At 42.7% G+C, this 22,657-nt stretch overlaps 1 protein-coding gene across 2 annotated transcripts; it reads left to right on the top strand.

Moving 5' to 3' along the window:
• The first annotated feature begins 1,601 nt into the window (after positions 1 to 1,601).
• olfm1b (olfactomedin 1b) lies at positions 1,602 to 21,436 on the top strand. 2 transcript variants are annotated; one of them, XM_085464151.1, is made up of 6 exons: positions 1,602 to 1,799; positions 8,229 to 8,378; positions 9,034 to 9,189; positions 10,970 to 11,189; positions 16,956 to 17,062; positions 19,263 to 21,436. In XM_085464151.1, the coding sequence occupies exons 1-6, from the start codon at positions 1,734 to 1,736 to the stop codon at positions 19,935 to 19,937; spliced, it is 1,374 nt and encodes a 457-aa protein (XP_085320277.1). In that variant the 5' UTR covers positions 1,602 to 1,733; the 3' UTR covers positions 19,938 to 21,436. The 2 variants fall into 2 exon arrangements, with proteins under 2 accessions (XP_085320277.1, XP_085320276.1); XM_085464150.1 differs by lacking the exon at positions 1,602 to 1,799 and adding an exon at positions 5,878 to 6,831.
• Positions 21,437 to 22,657: the final 1,221 nt, after the last annotated feature.

Raw genomic sequence — 22,657 nt, 5'->3', positions numbered from 1 at the left:
TCAGTCATTTTCCATTCCTTCTGCAGTTTGTTCCAGGCCGAGGGTGCTAAATGGACAAAAGCTCTTTTACCAAGTTCAGTTCGGGCAAATGGAACAGAAAGCAACAAGTAACCATGCGGACGAAGAGAATACCGACCATATTATAATGCAACTACTTTGATCTCATATATAAGGTAACATATGATAACAAATTAATCTCCACACTTCCCAAAATGAGAAGACCACTTTTGGTAGATACGTAGTGACAGTGGGAAGGAAAAACTCCCTCATAACAGAAAGAAACCTCCAGCAGAACCAGGCTCAGGGAGGAGCATTGTTGGTTAGAAGTCTTTCTTTTTGCAGAGGAGCTAAGTTTAAAGGTGGAACATATTATTGTGGAATGACCTGCCACTAGGCTTAGATGAGATGAGAAAGATTTATTCTGAATTTATTCCGCATTGAAGCAAATATACAAAAGGGTGCCAAGAGCAAGCAGTTTGGCGACAATGATAAAGAAAAACTCCCTTTTAACAGGAAGAAACCTCCGGCAGAAATAGGCTCAGGGAGGGGCAGCCATCTGCTGCGACCGGTTGGGGGTGAAGATACAAGAAAAATAAGTTATACTTAAAACAAACAAACACAAATTAAGGAATATGGAGGATGTATTTGAGAAAATATGGATTTAGGTTGGTTTTCTTTCCCCTCATGTATCTGTTTACAATTTAAAGGATATGCACGTTTGTTTGGATATTAAGACTAGTAGGTCTAGGGTATGTGAATGCATATGAGAAATTGTACTTAATGTATAGAAACAGATGCAGGGTCGAACCTATTTGCTAGATCCATCCACACCCCAGTTTTCATATTCTGTTTCCTCAAGTTGTTTTCATATGTGACTTTTAAATTATTAGCATTGTTCATTTTGTTCTTTGTTAAGCCTACACAATACACAAATAGCTACAGTGTCAGGAAAGAACAATCCACAGGGGAATACTGAATGCGTTAGCCTGTGCCTATACATTCCTATTATGTAACTTGGCCTATATTCAGACAGTCAAAGCTGTGCTTTATTGTGAAATTACTTACTCGAATCTATTAGTGGTTGTGATTGGCATTAAAGTCAGCAAAGAATAAATCTCAATTCTTTACTGTGATGGATTTTCTGGCAGCAAATGATCTTGGAAAGCCTTCCACCCTTGTGCTCGCTTGCCAATTTAAATCTCCCTCTCTCGGCGATGCAGCTTCCGCTTTCAGGACCATGAACAGCGCCGTCACTGCTTTTTTTTCCCCTTTTTTTTTTTTTTTTTTTTTGTCATCGAGAGCTTATACGGCAAGCTTGAGGCGGGGAGGTAAACTTTTGGCGATATCAGAGTGAAGGTTTATAGCGTGTGTATCCGAAACTGTTCGCGCGCCTTCAGCCCAATGTTCACCACAGTCCGTCGCAGCGATAAATAAGTGCGGCCACGACCGAAAGGGAGAGGCACCGAAGATAGGCTCCAGATATGAAATGAATATGCACAGAGACGATTCCGTCAAACAGATTTGTTGCTGTCTGCCGCCGGGCTGCTAAGGAATAAAAAAAATAACAACCGCGATAACAATAACAAGAATAAGAATAATAAAAAAGAGAGGAAAGAATCGGGCGACCTGCAGAGCGAGAAGAGAGCCGAGCGGAAAGGACTGCTGTGCGGGGGGACGCAAAGGGACTGGATCTGCATGTGAGACCGCTGGTCTACTCACACCGGAGGCAAGAGATGCAGCCTGCGAGCAAGCTCCTGACTCTGATTCTCCTCATCTTCATGGGCACAGAACTCACCCAAGTAGGTTGATTTTTAATTTTTAACGCCATTTTTCCACCTTTTTTTTTTTTTTTTTTTTTTTTTTTTAAAAAGGTCGAAGTAGCGGTTAATTGGCTCCAGATCCAGTAAGAGATTACCCGCTTTACCTCGCATGAAAGAGCCGGGTGAATTAGCCCTCTACAACCTACCCCAGCTTAAACAGATTAACGGGCGGGATTACACGATGTGAATACATTGTGGTTGACGGGGCGCGGACAGGTCCAGGAGAGCCCCCCGCTCAGTGCCTCTGACAAACGGGCCAGATAGAGGGAGAGGACTGCACGGTCGGTCAGTTTCCTCATCATCAACTGGTCCGATTAATCAGCTGCAGCACCATCCTAGTACGATAGAAAAGGGTTGCCTGTAGCATTATGTATGTGCGTGTGTGCGTGTGTGTGTGGTGGTGGGGGGAGGCCATTGTTGGAGGATGCTTTTAAAAGAGGGGCTCCACAACCAAATGCAGAGTCTCATAGAAGGTGTTCTGAGCATGCTCCGTGACCACAGTGTGACTTGCTGGTGCCTTTGTGAAGAGAAACGAACACTTGAGTCCAGCAATGTCAAGCCACTCAGCTCAGTAGTTTTCAAACACTGCCCATCACTAAAGTGCAGATGTGGGATTCTTTACTGGAACTATGAATTACTTCATGGTGTGCTTAAACACCATTTGTAGAAATGCATAAAGCAGATACTGTTGCAGTAAATTGCTTGCTTTGTAAATGATCACAAACAACAGGCTTTGGTGGTTGGGGAGAGAGTGAGGAAGTGGGTTTATTTATTTCAGGGCCGTGCCGTGGAGAATTTGTGCATTTAGTTGTCTTTGCGCCAGCACAAAGTGATACTTCATGGAATTCTCTGTTGTGTGAATTCAATTGCGGCTGCTAATTAGAGGCCACAGAAAACAAATAAAAGTGACAGAGTGACACTGAGGTACTATCAGTAAACATGTGTCTGTGATATAATCCAAGCGACAGACTCAATACAATGTGCTAGAAGTAGGTTGCTGCAAGCCCCGCTGGCCCTGGCAACAACGTGTTAGAACAATATTGGCGTTATACCACTTTGACAGAAATATGCCAGCAATTGATTTCCACAATTTTATGAGAAATGTCAGCGAGCTGTGAGGCGAACTTTTTTTTTCTTTTTTAATTCAGAGAACATAAGCCTGGTTTTGACATTTAGCTGGTATTTGATTTGTAATTTGATCAAAGCTCTAACCTTACACAGAGTTCGTACTGGTGTACATTTAGTCTTTTTTTCTGTACTGAGGCAACAAGTTTGAAATATGGGACCGGACGTTACAGCTCAGCTGCAGAGTGCAACAGAAACGCTGACACATCGGGGTCAGTTTGGACAGTTTGATGAAAGCCATCAAGTGGGAGCGGAGTGGAAAAACATGGCGATTTTCATGACATTCTCTTCAAGTCCCACGTGGCGATGCGCGGCCCCAAGTTACAGTGACAGTTTTTCCACGATGGACTGAGAAGTGTGTGTCATCTGTTCAAAGGTAAGTCCATATTAGCCTGTAGAAATACCTGTCAGCTCCCTTCCAGAAGCCCAAAAAGACAAAATACACTGACAGGCCCTATTTCTACTCCTGCTTTGGAAACCTGCAGTGCATTTTTTGCTGTTGGACAGCCGGGCCTCTCCACATTGCCTCCCGGTTTGAAGGCCAAAATATATCCAGTGAGAGGTGGATCTAAACTCTAAAAGATAGAGAGCTTTTCACTGCCAGATTACTCATCAGAAGAAGAAAAAAGGAAAAAAAAACACCCAAGCAGCCCGCCCTCAACCTGTGATGCTGAACAATGCCGCCCTCATAATGGCCACATTAACCACCTTGCTTCTCACGCAGTTTGAGACAGCGTAGGGCGGCCACAGCTCTTTTCTTTACATCTCTTCAAAGTAGCGGGGGGATGCCTGATTAGCGACGACCTCTCTCTTTTAAATCTGCCCACGTTCATTCACCTTCTATCCTCCACTCTGCTGAAGGATTTGGCGACTGACTAGCCTTCACATAGAGCAGAATAGTAAGCAGCCAGAACGGCATCTGTTCCTCACCTAGTGGCTCAACCCCGAGCTGCAAACCCACATCCTGAAGGATAGATGAAGCAGTTATAACAGTCAGTCCTCATCCAATGATCATCCTACAAAAAAAGACTATCAACACATGTCGCGCACTCTTACAACCACTCTGACACAAAATAACGCAGCTATTCTTTCTCATTTAAGTGGAAAGCTGCCAATATGTCTTCCCCTTTAAACAACAACAAAAAAAGCTCCAACAAAAGAAACCGTTTGAAACCGTTAAGGATTTTTAATGTATGAAAAAGAAAGAAAGAGAAATCAATCAGATTTTATGTGAGAACGCAGAGATGGAGTTGAGCTGAATTGCAATATGCGTGGTGTGATTGGCAGGCGGGGTTGAAGCTATTTATTATTCAGTATGGCTGGCTGAGCGATGAAGCAAAGGGGAGAGAGTGAGAGCAGAAGAAGAGTAGGTGGAGGTACGGTGCATTTTGTAGTGCACTTGCAGGCTGGAAATGTGAATTTTTCTCTTCTCCGCTTTATTAAACTGGATACTGAATGTGACAGAGTGGTTATCCTGCTGTAGGCATGCAATATAAACATCAGCTCACTACAAACTACAGCAGCCTGTGGTCGTGGGAGACCACCTTTTGTGCTAATGCTCAGCTTTTAAATGTTTTCTGGTAACTTCTTGGTCTCCAGTTTGGTAATTTTTGTTGTGGTTGGATGCGCTTCTTTATTTGCCCTGGTATAGCTACACATCTTGTATTGCAAACTGACATTAATGAAGGCAAACCCACAAAACACAAACCACATTCTTAAAAAAAATAAAAAGGATTGTATAATTTGAGCAACACCTCTCCATCAAATTTGTATTTGTGTAGGGTTATTGCATTAACTTGTATAACTAAAACTGTGCAAATGCTTCCAGTGCATCCATCCACTTGAGGTCTTGTAGGCATGTGTAAAACACTGATTGGCTACTGAGGAGTTCTAATAAAAGATTTTGATTTGTCTGGCTTTCTGGCAGGTCAACGACTGATCGGTGAGTTTAAAAGAGCACTTGTGGCCTTCCTCTTGCTTCAGTGTCGATCATTTTATATTAAATAACTGGCCCTACTAAATGTGGGGGTCACTAGCTTTGGAATGATGTGGAATCCACAACGGTGAAGCCTGAAACCTGAATAAATCCATGCTTTACAAAGCTTTGCTGTTAGAGACCCCCTGCTGTGCTTTGCTGAACTGCACGGCAACACACAGGGTGAGGACCCGAGTGAAGCTGATCCCTGCAACACGTTGAAGCCGCCTCTTTTTGAGTTCTCACCTCAAAGGTCAGGGAGAAGTGTTGAGAGATTAAGAGCAGCCAGAGAGCGAAACAGACAGAGAGTAAGAGGAACACATAGGTGCAGCGAGCGCAGACTTTCCTCTCAGCTTTTCAGTTCACCAGTGAAATGCATTATGGAGCTGACAGAAATAGCCCAAACCTCTCTTTGCTATTCTGGGGGACCTCATGTATCATGCAGTACTACAATTTAGCCCATAGGCTGGAGCAGTGCCCCATAGATCTGCTGGTCTAGACTCAGGCTCTGGACGTTTCCTGGTATTATCTGAGCAGCTATAGCCAGCTGATAAAATAAAACACACCTGCTGAAGATGACAAAATCAAACTGGCTTTGAAAACACGCCTAAAATATTTGAAGACCTAAAATAATCAATAGATGAGGAAAAAAATAAAAACACTAAGTATGTTTTTTTTTGTAGTAATCAACCGCTTTCCTGTAAACGTGTCTTTTTTTCTTTCTTTCTTGCATTTCAAACATTTAGTATTAGTATTATTGTTAATTTTTTTTAATTATTATCATTTTTCCCAGCAATGCCAGAATCTGTTGCACGGTGGCGCCAGAGTTCCACGAATCAAAGGCTCATCCTTTGTTTTGGGCTGAAGCCGCCAGTATCCCATCAATAAAACATATTCCGAGCCCTACCACATCACTGCCATTGCAGTGCGACACCCTACATTTGTGTGTGTGTGTGTGTCACACACTCGACTACTGCTGCAGCGGTTGTTTTAGTTAACAATGGTTACCATGCAGGACGCGATGATGTTTGCGCCTGTGGCCAAGTGCCTTTAATCGTCCTTTTTTGATGGGTGGGCTGTGGAGAAAGAAATGTCATTGCTTGCTGCTATAAATAATCCCGCAGCATCATTGTGGGCCGACCTCGGTCGCACTGCTCATTGCCATTCCCTCAGGGGACAAGTTAGTGTCGACCCAACTATGAGCGACTTCAGGCGCAATCCCAGATATTACCACGAACGGACCCAACCTGGCTGACATCATTGCGTCTGGTGATATAGATAGATCCGTAGTACCTCCTCCTTCCTCTTCACATCCATTTGGAGCCGCCTGTGTGTGTAGTCAGTGGCACTTAATCACAGAGCGCAGCAAGGCAGGAGGCGGACCGTCGGGCGTGAACGAAATAGTAACGGCGAACCGGAGAGGCGGCAGTGTGCGGGACAACGCGGGCAGAGGAGCTATCCAGAGAACGTCTCCAGCTGCTGCTCTCGGGTTTTAGCCCCCCTCCTCTTACTTTATCCGTGCACCGGATCGCGCCGTGCAGTTTTGCTCTCCGTCCCGACCCACCAAGTCTCGCTCTGCCGCCGGAGCTTCCGTGGAAATGTCCAAAAAAAGAACAGCCGAGCCGGAGTCCCGGGTGAAACACGAAGATGCTCTGGGCACCGCGACTCGCCTCTCTCGTTTCTCCCTGGAGTCTGTAGAATGAAGGCGACTTAAATTGAAAAGAAGAAGAAGAAGAAAAAGTCAATAGCAGAGCGCAAAAGATGTCGGTGCCTTTGCTGAAGATCGGCGTCGTGCTGAGCACCATGGCGATGATTACCAACTGGATGTCGCAGACCCTCCCCTCTTTGGTGGGGCTCAACACCACCAGGCTCACGGCGGCGCAGGGAGGGTACCCAGACCGGAGCACAGGAGTGAGTTTCACTGTTTACTGCCAGTGGCTGGCTTAAAAAAAAGGAACAAAAATTAAAATAAATCCTAATAACAATTAAGAAATAAATTTCCAATTAAAATCCAGTCCAGATATAGTCACAGAGCTACTCTCGTGGGTGCCTTTGGTTTATAATTTAGAGCAGAAATTCACGCGCCTGCAAGAGTAAGAAAAAAAAAAGACTTGGAGAGAGCGTAATACATTCGTTCCTTCTTGCGTTTGATGTTGCTCCAGTTGCCTCTGCTACTGCTGATATGAGCATCCCCCACTAATGAAAAGTTATCATTTGGTAGTTTTGATGTGGATGCAAATGTGAAGAGACGCGGTGTTGCAAAATGAATGGCGTGGGGGAAAAACATTTCAAAGGAGTCTTATATATTCGCTCTGTAACAGCAGGAGTCTTCATTCTTTCTTTATATCCTTCAGTGTGTGTGTGTGTGTGTGTGTGTGTGTGTGTCAATGAGAGTCAGAATGAAGCGTTTCCCTGTCAGGCTTCCTGGCACTCTCAGAGCTGTGTTTGTGCCAGGGTAATATTATAAGTGGATGATTTGCAGCGATATTTAGAGCAATGAACGCTGAAGGCTGTTCTGTGTAAATATTAAATTCACTAAACTCGGGAAACAGAGTTTAATCTTGAATGTCATATTTTTTGTAATCATTTTTGTTTTAATGATTTATGGCTCTTTTTTTGCACATATCACACGTTTCGGGGTTTAGTTAACAATTAGTTGTTTTCTTACAGGGAGCTGTGTAACAGTGCTGATCACTACACTGAATACTACAAAGATGGGTGCTTGCTGGTGGTTCTCTTTGTCAGCGCATCCTTTGCTAGAAAACTGCAGCTGACTGACAGACTGACAGTGGCTGATTGCTCCGTTTTGGTTTTCACGCGAAGTCGCTCCTTCTCACTAATCAGCAGGTCTCTCCAGTGATCTTTTTTTTGTTTCCTTTTCTCGCTGATGCAGTGATGAATGGCTTTGTCAAAGTCACCCCTCCATCCTCACCGTCGTCCCGTCAGCAGGTTAATAACTAGTGTTATCCATCGGGGTGGGAGGAGGTACAGCGAAGGGGGGGGGGCATGTTCTTGACGTCATACATTATACTCTGAGGGTTCACACACACCCAACCCTGAATGACGGGACAGGCTTCTGCTGTCAACGATTGGCTGCTTTAGAACACACAGGTGATAGTGGCGAAAATGGGTGGAGCCTAAAGGTTTGTGGCGTCCTGATGGTTATAAATATAATAAAGCGATAAACACGAGGAGGTTGTTGCGTGGCAACCCCCCCCCCCCCCCCCCCCCCCCCCCAAAAAAAAAGAAACATTACCCTGTTGTCTTTTTATTGTTTCCCCTCCCCTTATCTATGCCTTTGTTTTCAGGTGTTGCCAGCAAACCCAGAGGAGTCGTGGCAGGTGTACAGTTCAGCCCAGGATAGCGAGGGAAGGTGTGTCTGCACTGTGGTGGCACCCCAGCAGTCCATGTGCTCACGAGATGCCCGTACCAAACAACTGAGGCAGCTGCTGGAGAAGGTAATTATCACCTAACTCCTCCCCAGCCATCAAAAGTCATACAGTGTGACCCAGGGGACCCACTGTTACTTCCTCTGACCTTTTGTCACGCACAAAGACATGCATAGAAACACACACACACATATATATGCTCATGTTTGTGGTCTTTTGCCTGCTGGACAAGAATAGAAGTCATGCTCTAATGAGCTCACGAAAACCCAAGGCATCACAGGAGGCAGCTTATTTGTAAGTAGATGATATCTAATGATGCACTCAGCTGAGTGCCCATACACTGGGAGCTTCCCCCATTTTACAGAAGCACATTCATAGAACCCTGCAGGTTAAGTTGCTCATTCATATACTGTAGCAGCAGCACTACAGTTACAGTTACTGACAACAGCAGATTCCTCCTAATGAATAAAAGATGAGCCATGTTTCTGGACCACATCAGATCTGGAGAAAACAAATGTCTGAACAGTATGAATCCTACACTTGCGCCATGTGTCTGAGGCCCCTGACTAGTTGGCCTGATGTCAGAGTTTGTGAATCACTACGAGACGAACGCCAAGCCGAACGCAACATATTGTAAAGTCTGTTGCCTTTTCTCTGCGTCTCCTATTCTAATTACAATGCAGACTGAGATTTTTTCTTCAACCACTCTTGCTCATTCGTACAGGTCCAGAACATGACCCAGTCCATCCAGGTGCTGGACCAGCGCACCCAGAGGGACCTGCAGTATGTAGAGAAGATGGAAGTTCAGCTTCGTGGTCTGGAGACCAAGTTTAGGCAGGTGGAGGAGAACCATAAGCAGAACATCGCCAAGCAATACAAGGTAAAAGATCCACTTCTCGAGCCATCGATCCAAGCGCCATTCCTTCATAGCTGCTTCTTTAGCTTACCCATTTCGTGTGTGAGTGTTTCCACTGTGGAGAGAACTCAGAATTGCCTAAATCACCATATTGCATCCCAAGAAATCTGCATGGATAATTAAAGAGGCAAAATAAATCGATACACAAAATGCCATAATTCATTTAAAAAAATCACGTTAAATAGAGAATCTGGGCTTGGAGGAGATTTAAGAAGATATCTTACATGAATTACAGTCACTGTGAACGATGGGCACAAAGATCTCTGCACACTGGGACAAACCTCCTTGACAACATCTAGTATACACTAAACCCTCCAAGGAGATTTTCTTTAGGGTTTCGTGTCCACATGTTAATGAACCTTTTTTGCAAACAGGGTAGAGGAGTGTTTGATGCAAGTTTTTACTAGATTTTACTAGAGCTTTAGGGATTTATCGTGTCTTTATGTCCTGTCTTCCTCCCCTCAACCCCCAACCGGTCTCAGCAGATGGCTGTCCCTCCCTGAGCCCGGATCTGTCGGAGGTTTCTTCCTGTTAAAAGGGAGTTTTTTCTTCCCGCTTTTGCCATGTGCTTGCTCATCTATTGAGCAACACATAAGTGATAACAGGTCTACATTTTTAAAAAAAGGTCACAAAAAATTCAGTGCCACCTCTGATTATGGAGTATGGTTAACACCCAGCCCTGTTTGCAGTTACTGAGACTAATTCAAGCGTGCCTGTGTTCCTACAGCTGTTCATACCATCACCACCTGCACTGCTGCAATCCTGTCAATCATGCATGCTCAGCAGTCCCGTGCTGCCAGCGCCTTTCAGTGCATGTGTGCAGTTTTTTTTTCTGTAACATGTCTTAAGTGCATATACTAAGTGTGTTTGTCTGTGTGTCTGTTAGATAGGTTAGCAAGCTCTAGCCCCTGTCAACAGTTTGTCATTTTCTTGCTTGCAGGGCTAACTTTAAGACATGTAAAGAGAGCCACAGGTGAAGAAGAGGCAGGTCAATTCCAGATTCCCCTGAACTGGGCCACAGTACTGAGAGCATTTGGGCGTCAAACAGTTAATTTACCTTTAGCACCATTAAGACTAAGAAACCCCACCCTTCTCCCAAACCAACCCACCACTGATCTCTTCCTGCATGTTACTGCTGTCAAAGTTTTCCATCTAAAAGCTTTTTTAAAACGTAAATACATAATTATTATTATTATTATTATTAATTGCTGTTTTTCATTTTATTTTCCTTTGGCTTTTGTCAATGCATATTTGGTTATTCAACAAATCTTTACGTAAAAACTATAGACGTACAATTCGAGACACTTTGTTGTGTGTGACATGTAAAAGCATGTAACCCTTAATACGATGTTGCATTTTAAACGATGATGACCAATAAAGAGCTTTCCCAATTGTTGTCGGTGTACCGAGGGCTTGCTTTTTATCGGCTGGTCACTTTCCGGGACGGAGCCACCTGCTCTGCTCGTCACAGCGGGTGGAGAGTATTTTCTGGGTTTGTCCGCTCAGACACACACCTGCACAAACAGAACACCGCAGCTCACGCGCACAGAACACAGGACACGGAACACGCAAAAGCAGGGGGCGGGTGTCGCGAGATGAGAGAAGAGGCAGGATAGAGTTAGAGTAGTCAGGTTCAGACAGGTGTTTTGGTTTATTTTCCCCTTCTTTTCTTTTCTTTTATGGACAGCGGGCTCTCCTTTTTGCCACGCATGACACTCAACCGAGCTTATTCTAACCCTTTCAGGCCATAAAAGCGAAAATGGAGGAGCTTAGACCGTTGATACCAGTGTTGGAGGAGTACAAAGCCGATGCCAAATTGGTATTGCAGTTTAAGGAGGAGGTCCAGAATCTGACGTCAGTTCTAAGCGAACTTCAGGAGGAGATGGGGGCCTATGACTACGAGGAGCTCCACAACAGAGTGTCAAATCTTGAGGAGAGACTCCGAGCATGCATGCAAAAATTAGGTAGGCACAGACAGTTATTGGCTGTTGGCACACACTTTGCTTCAAACACATGCATGCACAAACAAGCCCACTGACATACATGAGTACGTTGAATGGCTAGAAAGAGATCCTCAGGCATACTGGCACAATACAGAACACATGATAAGAACATCACACGTGGCTATAACGATCTACCACTAAAATTCATAATTCAGCGGTATTAAAACAACAGTGTATCTTACGGTTCTCATCTGTACGTGCTGGTCTTTTTTAAAGGCTTTATCTTGGGTCTACACTTGAAAACTGAAAGTAATCCAATAAGGAAGTCCACAACATGACTATGCATGTTCTCTGCTTTTAGTACTGTCTATAAATCCTATTCACCCTTTCTGCAAAGAAACAACCCCTGAATGGGTTCTGGGTTCCTGAAATTTTGGATTCCTTCTTTTCAACACACCTACCTTTTAACTGTTTGTTTGGGACACTGCAATCTTTTTTAATTGGATGATCAAATCAAATAGGATGCTAAAAAAAATACATAATTAGACACAGCACCAACCTGCAACCTGCACGCACCCAGGGATGGTTGAGGATGACGAGAGCTACCGAGCTTCTTCATCTTTTAGTCTGCGATTTCTCATCACATCCTATCTTTTTGCTTTTAGCCCCTGTCTGAATCTTTTCACACCTCTGTCACATCCCACAGTGCTAATAGATGCACACCCACACTACACTGACTAAGATATATTACGAGAGCAGGGACACTTGCACGCGGCACATCGCGGGTATATTGTGTCCCTGTTTCAAATTATGCGCAGCGGAAGATGACAGAAAGAAAGAAAAGCTTTTGGTTATACTGGCGAAGAAAAGAAAAGAAAAAAAAGACAGTCAACATGCTCTAAAGGGATTAAGAGTGAACAAACAGACTACAAAAACACACACCTAATCTCTCATCACCAGTTGTTTCTCGTGCCATTTTTTATCTCAGCATACACTGCTCTTTTTTTCCTAGCCACATCTGCTTCCACTACCCACCAGCCTGGAGTCTTTTCTGTGTTTTCACTCCCAGTTCAATTAACATGCCACCCCTCACACATCTATGGTCAGGCTGCCAAAGATAGGAGAGTAGGGACCAGCGGGAGTGACTAAGTGTGTGTGTGTGCGTGCGCAAGATCAGATGAGATAAAGGTGAGGTCACCCAGCGAGAGACTGGCTCAGGCAGAACAGAGGGTGGCTATTCCTTTCATCTTCACACGATTGCAGACGCACTCATGCGTAGTGCAACCAAATACAGTCCGGTACACTTGCATTACTTAGATTAAGCTTGCGAAGGTCACTCGCAGCATTTGCATCTGAATAATAACATTGAGAGGAAAAAAAATAGAGCAAAGTTTTTAACAGACAGGAGACTCTAATACAAGGTGGTATTGAGAAGGAGACAGAGAGAAAGAGTGATAAAGTGAAGGCGAGTGGGAAAAGTGAAAGAGAGTAACTAGGGTCCCTGCAGAGCTGTCCTTCAAGCTGTTTTGTGCCGGAGAAAGTAACAGCCCAACGGCTGCTGGGACACAATGGCCATCGATCAAGAGGACATGCCAGCTTGCTGGGCAATAATCAAATAAATAAATCACCTTGTGTTGTGCCCCAGCACTGTGGAGGCACTGAGAGCTTCAGGCAAATCCAGTCTTTTCACACTGAAATGCTGATGAATGAAGCAGGAAGGTCACTCCGGCACATCAAGCCCTCTGCTACCTGCTCTGCTGCCACTGGTTTCCCTTTATATTCTGGCTGTAAAGAACTAAATTAGACTATTTCTGTCATTTTAAACAGCTCACCAAAATCACCTTCTCTCTTTTCCTTAATTAACCCTCCTCCTTTTCTTAAGACTAATTCTTAAATGAAATCTTTTTGTAATTTAGAGCGGTGGGGGCTTCTTTCCCTCTCCACACATTAAGACTAAGTGGATAGCTAATTAGTGGTTAAAATTATTACGACCAGCGTAGCTAACTGACTATATATATATAAAACAATGTTATTAGCCTATTACAGCTAGGTAGCCTAAATGAACTCATAGACTTGTGAAACAAGATAACTTCTTTATGACACCTGGAGGAAGATGTTATGTGTTATGATTTAGCCATACCTGCTAAACATGTGTACGAAAGAATTTCTTTACATACTATACCCATATAACATCCACCTGTGTCATACCAACCCTCGGCGTGTCCTCCTTCACTACATCCATCAGCCTGTTCTGAGGTCTTCCTTGTTTCCTCCTTGCATCAGTACATTTCTTCTTCATTTCTCAGACATCCTCTCATGCACTTATATTTATCTGGTTAAAAGGTCCACTGCCTTCTCTCCTAGACATCTCCACACCTTCATAGGTATGTCACTCTTCACATCGGGCCTCTTTTCCTCCTTACTAAACAATAACCATCTTTCCTCATCCATCCACCCCTTTCTCTCTCAGCTCACTTTGCTCATTTATGCATTTCCATTTCTATCCTTAATCACCCCAACATGCTGCACATCCTTTCCACTGCAGTCTCTCTACCTTGCCAAACCATATAAGTCATTTTCCTCTTCTTTAGTGTCCAGCCTCATTTACATCTCCTCCCTGAATTCTGCACAACATTCTTCCTTCTTCATCATTATCTCTACCTCCAGTCATTTCCTCTTTCTCTTTCAGATTGTACCTTCTGTGTAAGATAGTTCATGTGTGTGTACCTTCCTCCATTCCTATGTGACCGTGCGCCTCCCTCTTGTTGAAGTACATGTTCACTGCAGCCTTTTTTGCAAAATCCACTACCATCTGTCTAAGACCATATCTACCCAAGATCTCCTTATCACTGTTCCCTTCACCTACATGTCCATTGAAGTCTACTCCTGTCACCCCTCTCTCTCCCCACCGGGAACACCCTTTACTAGGGATGGGTACCGGTATCCGGTGCCATTATGGCACCGGTTCTCACATAAACGGTAGTAACCAGACCGAAAAGCAGCGCACATTTCAGTGCTTTATTTCGGTGCTTATTTTTCCTGAAATGTCATACACTTTGGATTCTAGCCAATCATTTTACCTTTGCAAGCGTAGTAGGCGGGCCCAGGTACGTACTTTCTTTTAGAGCAGAGCTACAGATTAAAAATGCCCAAGGCGAAGCGGTCAAAAGTCTGGCTGTACTTCACAGCAAAAGATGCAAACTCAGCACCCTGCATCAAGTGCTTTAAGGTGATACTGTGATACTGTGCAAAGGAGGTAACACCTCAAATCCGATGAAACACCTGGCGACATATAGCATTTTGTTAAAAGCCGAGAAATGCACCGTATTTGATAGCTTGCTGCGAGACCTCACACCGAGCACATCTACTGTGGGTGGGTTGCCTGTAATCGGACCCGGAGTTAGCAACATCCCCCAAAAACCCGAAGAGGAGAGTCCTGGCCCCTAGCCCTGTCAGTGTAGCAGAAATGATGAGGATGATGATGGCAGCAGCAGCCGTTCTTCTCTGTGTGAGTAGCTTAATGTTGTCCGTGTGTAATTTACGTTGAGTAGGCTAACCACGTTATTAAATTAATGCACATAAGGTGAACTAGCAAACACCGTCGTAGTTACATGGCTGTCTTCTTGTTTGATGGCAGATGCTCCCTTCACCCTGGCCAAAAAGGCTAAAACGACCAAAGAAAAAGTGGAAAACAGCTAAACATGAGAGGTTTTTGGACAAAGTTTGTGTTTTTTCCATTGTTTAAGCACTGCTTCCAGCCAAGAGTGATACCATATATGCCCCATAGCTGCAGAAAAGGCTAACATTGTTATCTTTTTACAAAAAAACAGCTGAACATGAGAGGTTTTTGGACAAAGTTTGTGTTCTTCATCCTTTAAGCACCGGTTCGAGCACCGGTTCGAGCACCGTTTAAGCACCGGCACCGTTTCAAAAGTACCGGTTTGGTACTGGTATCGGATAAAACCTAAACGATACCCATCCCTACCCTTTACAGCTTCATCCAACTTCAGCATTTCTCTTTCTCCTTTTTCTCTGACAACATTCAACATCGCCTCTTTGATTTCCAGCTTCAAACCATGATCCTGTATGACTCTCTCTTTACCTCCAGAACATTCTTCACATACTCTCCCTTCAAGGCTTCCCCTGATCCATTTTGCTTCCTATCTTTGCTACGATAGAACAGCTTAATCTACCTCTGACACTCCTGTTTTTTTCTATTCTATAGACCCTTCATTTAAAGTTGTGACCGATTTACAAATCGTATTATTGATCCAAATATTTGATTTCTGCCCTTTGAATATAATGGCAGTAAGTGACCCTTGTAGGGGTCTGATTGCTAAAAATATATTTGAATAACAAGATAACTGTAAATATTCAGACTTTAAGAGGCAGCCTGTTCATGTAGGTACCTCTAGTAGAAATTCTAAATCGTCACATTTTGGGCTAAGGGCTGTTAATCTATGGTGCTAGTGTCAGTCGTTATGCAAATGTACTGTTTATAAGGTTGGGGAATCCTTCAGTCAACTCAGACTGAAGAAATGTTTCTCCCACTGAAAACGTTACATCCAGATGAACAGAATTAAGTTTCTGGGGCTGATGGCGGGCTTTGTTGTTATATCAGCTCCAGTTTCCATTAGGTTTTCTATTTGATTTCCCTTGTACTTCAGTCCAGGCATATTCAGGCCAAAAGGGGATTAGACCTTGTGCACAACTCCAGAATCCAGATCCATCAGCTGGCCGTCCAGCAGACTGCAATAGTAGTGTCATTTAAAGACAGAAGCATGATTAGAGAAAAGAAATAAATAAATCAATGGCCAATGTATTAATGCAGTCTCTAATCCCACTGAGGGTTACGTAATGGGACTCAAGCCCCCACTGGAAATAGTAAATGCTGCTCATGTGACCATGTGTTTGTCTCTCAGCCGCCGCTGAGGTGCGATGCCGACGCATTCTCACAGGCACGACATATGCTGCACACAGAGACGCACAAACACTCTAACACAAAACCACAAGTTTCTTTATGTGGGTGATAGAAATGAGATAGAGGGAGGCAGGTAACCGAGGGAGAAAGATAAGCAGAGGAAACACAAATGAAATCGATGCCGTCTGACTGCAGAGTAAAAATGACATTTCACAGCAATGAAGCGCATGACAGATGATGGAGTTGTAACAAAAGGCGTCGTTGCATCCTGCTGTTCAAATGAACTTGGGATGTGATGAAATTAACTTGTCAAGACCATCTCATTGACTCTTGTCTTTATAAACTATTGTGTGAAAGCAGCTTAAATGAAGAGATGCACTGCGAGAGCTTCTGTTTAGTAAAATCATGTCTCTCATTCCTGCCTGTGTTCATTAGAAGGGGTACGCTAGTCTAACTGACTCTCAGTCAAGAGGGACACAGAGCCCGATGTTAGTTTTGTCAAATTCTTTAACACCTCAATCAGCACTAATTAACACTACAGCAGCTTACAAGTAGCACGCAGGAACAGAATACACAGAGGCTCTCCCTTTCCTATCCTATCCTTCTCTCACTTTTTCACACATCCACATGGAGAAAGTAAAACAGGCATTAGCATGTGTGAACTGAATAATAAGCACCACTTGTGCAGTACATCACGCAAAGAGAAAGGCGTAGCAACAAGCTGGACTTTGACTCGTTTATCCTTTAGGCAAATTCATCAGGATTCAAAGCAAATGACATGAATCCCGTGCAAGAAATTGTGATTCGGTCTAAATGTGTAAACAGGCGTTGCTGTGGGTATTTCCTATCTCGCTTTTTCCTTGCAGCATGCGGCAAACTGACAGGCATCAGTGACCCCATCACCATCAAGACGTCCGGATCCAGGTTTGGCTCCTGGATGACTGACCCTCTGGCTCCTGAAGGAGATACTCGGGTATGTGGCACACAGTCACACAGTGTGGGCTGGGTATCAAAACTGCACTTACCTAATATCTGCTCAGGTGTTATTTAGGAAGACAAGTCCATTAACTGTCAAGTCACTTCTTATTTTTTCCTTCTTTAGTAGTTAAGAAACCACTGGCTCTAGTTTCTCAAGGCTATTTTCAGATTTCTAGTAACACTTTATAATCCAGCTGCTGCTACTTTTGTCTGGCTAACACTAAAAAGCCCAGTATTGTTCAGATTACCATCCAGAAAAAAATCTGATAACACTTTGTATTACAGCCCTTAAAGGCATAAATCTACTGTAATTAAATGGATATTGATATTCATATCATATTTACCCACAGATACTTAATAGGTACACTAGAATAAGGAGGTAGCAACCCAGGTTTTCACAGGATACAATGAAGTAATTATACACTAAATAAATTTAAGTAATGCTTAAGCAATGTTACAACACAATTTATTATGTAAGTAACTGTAAGGACATCATAATTTCATGGCAATTTTTCTGAACAATAAAATTTAAAAATATATATATAATTCCCGACCTTACATTGGAAGTACACTGCACTTTTCAGGGCATGGGCCATATTTTGGAGTGCGTTAAACTTGGCAACCTTTCATGGGAAATTACTTACACAGTATTAAAATGACTTTCAGCACAATTTGTGTCTCTTTTCCTGTAAAAAACTCATAATTTAGGCACTACTTAAAGTGTACTTGCATGTAATTATTTCTCATTTCCTTTAAAATAATTAAATATTTTATTTTCCTGTATAATAAATTAGTTTTATGTACTATTTTTGTAAAATCCTGACCTGTTAACCTCCTTATTCTAGTGTGATAGTTGCATGTAGATAGTTGCATGTAAATATAGTAACATTGTACTTCCAAATAAAATACATCAAAATTTAATTTGATTACAGGAGAATCATTTTTTAGTCGTGGGCTGTGATGTCTTGATACTAATCTGAACATTACTGGGATTTTTTATTGTTAATAAAACAAAATAGTAATATCAGTATGTCAACTTGAGCTAATGTGATTTATAAGTAAGTAGTTCCATTTCTGCATTATTTGAAATGTGTGGTTTGTTTCCTGGTCTCTATTACTTTAGCAGTCGATTGCATCTGATTTCCCTTTGCAAAGTGCATCTTCCTGCTCAATAAATAGGCCTGCCTTCACTACTAAAACACATTAAAAATAAATACCAAGTATAAATCTATACGATTTGAACAGGAAGCTGCTTGGTTGACAAGAAGCTGGAAATAAAGAGAGTTTATTCGTCTGCTCAGCGTGAAGACGCCCTTTCTGCTCCCGCTTTATTAGACGCATCAATAAGAGATGGAACGCACACGAGCAGAGGGAGTAAAAACTTCAGCTGCACACGGCTGTGCATCTGTACAGTTACAGTTTCTGATGGCTAACGGTTCTGACAACACAGGCCACAGAATTTTTATGGTACTTATGAAACTTACTGCTGACTACGATTATTTTTTAGCAGACTTACGGCAACTTCCTTTGGTTGAAACTAATACATTTTGAACAGAACCCATGAAAGATGTTCCTCGCTGTCAAAGGGCAGAGAAGAAAAATTGATTTTAATTGATGGAAGCAGACAGGCCTGCCCCAATTCTTTTCATCTTAAGGTTTTCTTACCTTTCCTTAGTACTTTTTTTTTTAGCCCCGTGGAGTCCTTCTTTCTTGATGTGAATCATTTTTAAGTTAATCGTGACAGCAGATATAACCAGGTAGAGGAAGTCTTTAGGTTTATCAGTCCCACTGTGACCAAGGAAGTATTTGAGTCTCCAGTGGCTCTGGAATGAGAGCTCTCTGCCCACCTCCACAGGGGCCAGCAGGAAGCTGGGTCATAGCAGCTGAGACAGGCCTTTTATCTGGAATGATGGGCATTATCCCTGTGGGGCCGGTGCATGCCACCCTGCGGCTGTCATCCTGACTGTTTGCATTCAGAAGTAGATGGATTTCAGCTTCGCCTGCTCCTCGAGGAAGTCTCAGCACTAACTTAATTGGGATGCTTGTTGACGATGTGATTTGATTTATTCCGCGTGTGATGTGCATGCTCGATTCTCGAATTCACAAAGGCACGCAGGAAGGATGATGATAGGCATTTCTAGCTTTGAAGTACTGCTGCGTTTTTAATTCTCTCTCTCTCTCGTCTTGATGCTTAGGTCTGGTACATGGATGGCTACCATAACAACCGCTTCGTGCGGGAGTACAAGTCTATGCATGACTTCATGACGGCAGACAACTTCACGTCCCACCGGCTCCCCCACCCGTGGTCAGGAACAGGTCAGGTAGTCTACAATGGCTCCATCTACTTCAACAAATTCCAGAGCCACGTCATCATCAAGTTTGACTTCCGCACCTCCTCCATCAGCAAGTCCCGGCAGCTTGACTACGCAGGCTTCAATAATGCGTATCACTATGCCTGGGGAGGGCATTCTGACATTGACCTCATGGTGGACGAGGGAGGACTGTGGGCTGTCTATGCCACCAATCAGAATGCCGGGAATATTGTTATCAGCAAGCTGAACCCCAACACGTTGCAGATCATCAAGAGCTGGACCACCAACCACCCCAAACGGAGTGCCGGCGAGTCTTTTATGATCTGTGGCACGTTGTATGTGACCAATGGCTACTCGGGAGGCACCAAAGTCTACTATGCCTACTCCACCAACTCCTCTACTTACGAGTACATCGACATTGCCTTCCAGAATAAGTACTCACATATCTCCATGTTGGACTATAACCCACGTGACCGTGCACTCTACGCTTGGAACAATGGTCACCAGGTTCTCTACAACGTCACACTTTTCCATGTCATCCGCTCAGAGGAACTGTAACCATGAACATGGATCGAACACCATAAATGCATATTGTCTGTAAAGGAAATCTCACTATATACAAAAATATATCTGCTCCAAGAGACTCTATGGCAAGACCATTCTATTTATGATATCAAAGAATTTCTGAAAGACTGTATCAACAGTGAATGCAAAGTAGAGTGAATGTGCATATGAAAAAATATCTAAAACTGAAGGGTTTCATTCCAAAATGTGATAAATCACAAACAAGAAAAAGAAGCCGTATCTGTTATTATCACAGATGATTGCGTCAAAAGCAAAACATTTTTGTAAATAAAAGGTCGTAACATGACTTCTTAGTCTTAGTAGACTTTATTTTAATAGCTGCCATAATTTTGTTAAAGGGTCTTTTATTTTGGAATGAAACTCTTTAATTGTTTGCCGTATAGAAAATGACTGTAAAAGTAGATATAAATACATCAGATTTAAAAGAATAAGAACAGATGCCAAAAAAAAAAAAAATCAAAACAAAAAAAAACACACGCCTTTTTTTATATCATGGAATATCAACCTAAGCTCATTCCTGTGGCTCCAGTTCTTCTGCAGAAATCCTCCCAGCTGAACTTTTCTTTCGGTCATTGGGGGTCCTGAAACGAAGACTGTTATAATAAACTGTTGGATCCCCGTGTCCCATGGACATAACGTTAAAAAAAAAAAAAAAACGGGAGGTCACTCTAGTCAGAAGACTTGATAGCCTAATGGATGCTGTGTGTCATATTCTTTTTATTAAGTACCGTAGCAAATCAGAAGTCTGTAGAGAAACAGAAAACATCAATAACAACATCCACTAAAAGACCTGAAGGCACTGACTGTTGACAGCGCTGTTGTTTAAGATGATTTCCCTGTGTTGGTGACTATGTGTGAAAAAGGCTTTCTTTGCATGAGTGTTTTCTATCACTCCGGTCTTCTGAATGTCTTTTTTGCTGTATGATACTATTAAAAAAGGTGGGCGGTAGGGTGGGTGGGGGAACAAGGTAGTATGCCTTTGGGATTTGGGGGTTTGCAGAGATATTTACCTTTTTCCTGCTTCCTTCGATTTTGTTCTCGTTCTGTTTATTACAATTTCTTTGCAATAATGGTTTTTTTTAACGTTTTTGTATCTCTGTAACTGTTGCCACCAGTTTTGCCTCTCTATTTGTTTATTTGGACTGCGTAGGAGGAATCTATCTAGCTCACATCTCTCTGAAGTAAAAGAAAAAAAGAAACAACAGAATGTATCTAGTATTGTATACTGGAAACCAGGCCCTTCTATTTTCAATCCACCTCATGTAGTCGGGAGAGGGTTTTTTGGGTTTTTTTACAGGATAAATCCTGTCTCATGTCATGTATCCCCCCACTGCTAGTGAAGGATAATGCTGTTTAAATGTATACTCTTGCTGAGGACAAAAGCTTTTCACTCTTTTTGCGCTTTGCTGGACATGTGTTGTATCTGAGATGAGATAGTTAATGATTCGTGTCAATAAAATAGAGAAATCTGACGCTCGGATTGCTGCCTTTAAACGCTACAAGGTGCTGTGTATCAGTACAGTTAAGTCCCTATTAGACGTAGAATACATAATCGCTGGTTTCATCAGTCTGTTTCAAAATAGTTTAGATCTGACCTTTAAAAATAACAAAATTACTAAAAGAGGGGAAAATGTTTCAGCCTTTCTGGAAATTAGCATACAAAGCAGTGACATGAAATGTAATTATTGACATGCTATTACTGTTTTATTGTGTTCTCAAGTGAACTGGGCAACTCAAAAAGATTCACAAACGCTATTTAGGGTCTTTATGTGCCTGTTAATGTTGCTGCAGGAATCCAGCGTTGGGTGAAGTCCAACTCTAGTAACACGACTGAGGCAAATACTACAGCAAAGAGACCAGAGTGCTCATTCAGACATGAAGCTGGCATGTTCAAATGCCATCAAATTAATGGAAAAGAGTGCATGTCTTAAAGGTGCTTAAGCCTGTGATGGTTCACATGGATATAACTTTTACATCACAGCTAATGCTCTTATTTCCTGCCTTGAAGGTTTTACTTCATTAAGATTACATAGATTACACAATCCCGCTTTACTTGGATTGTGGAAAAAGAGCATTTACGGACCCTGGTGCGTGTTTAGAAATTGCAAAGGGAGGCTCCTAAATAAACCACACACACACAAGAAAACATAATCTTGCTCTTTCAAATGAAATGTGGTATTTGCAAGCAATAAAACTCATGGTTGCTAAATTAAATACACCCAAGTGTATTGTTGCTGCTAAACAACTTGACTATTAACTATTGTCAGCCATGTTTAGCTTGATTGTCACTTGGAGTCATGTGAATAACTAAATGCTTCACTTCATTAGGGTTTGTGGGCATTCATTTATGCATGGCTCTCTGAATGTTCATCCACAGTATTTCTGTTGTCATTCTATTGTAGATTTGCTGCTGTGCTTTGGATTTATTATCCTGCTGCATGATGATTTCAAAGCTTTAGCTGTTGGACACATGCCCTTATATTTGACTCTAGAATACTTTGGTATACAGACAAATTCATAGTTGGCTCAACAATTGCAAGGTGTTCAAGTCCTGTCACTGTAAAACAAGTGCAAACCATCATCACTCCACCACAGTGCTTCAGAGGTTCGGTTTTAACCAAACTTGAACTGCGCTGCTGTGTCCATTATACAGAGAAGAGGCCTTCCAAACAAGTCCTACTTGTTCAGGCTTC

This window comes from Copadichromis virginalis, linkage group LG7, assembly GCF_057382275.1.
Source record: "Copadichromis virginalis isolate Kocher_CV1m ecotype Utaka linkage group LG7, C_Virginalis_male_GT1.1, whole genome shotgun sequence".
NCBI classification, from domain to species: domain Eukaryota; kingdom Metazoa; phylum Chordata; class Actinopteri; order Cichliformes; family Cichlidae; genus Copadichromis; species Copadichromis virginalis.
Note: the sequence above shows the minus strand (reverse complement) of the source record. Positions and strands in the feature narration are given on the sequence as shown.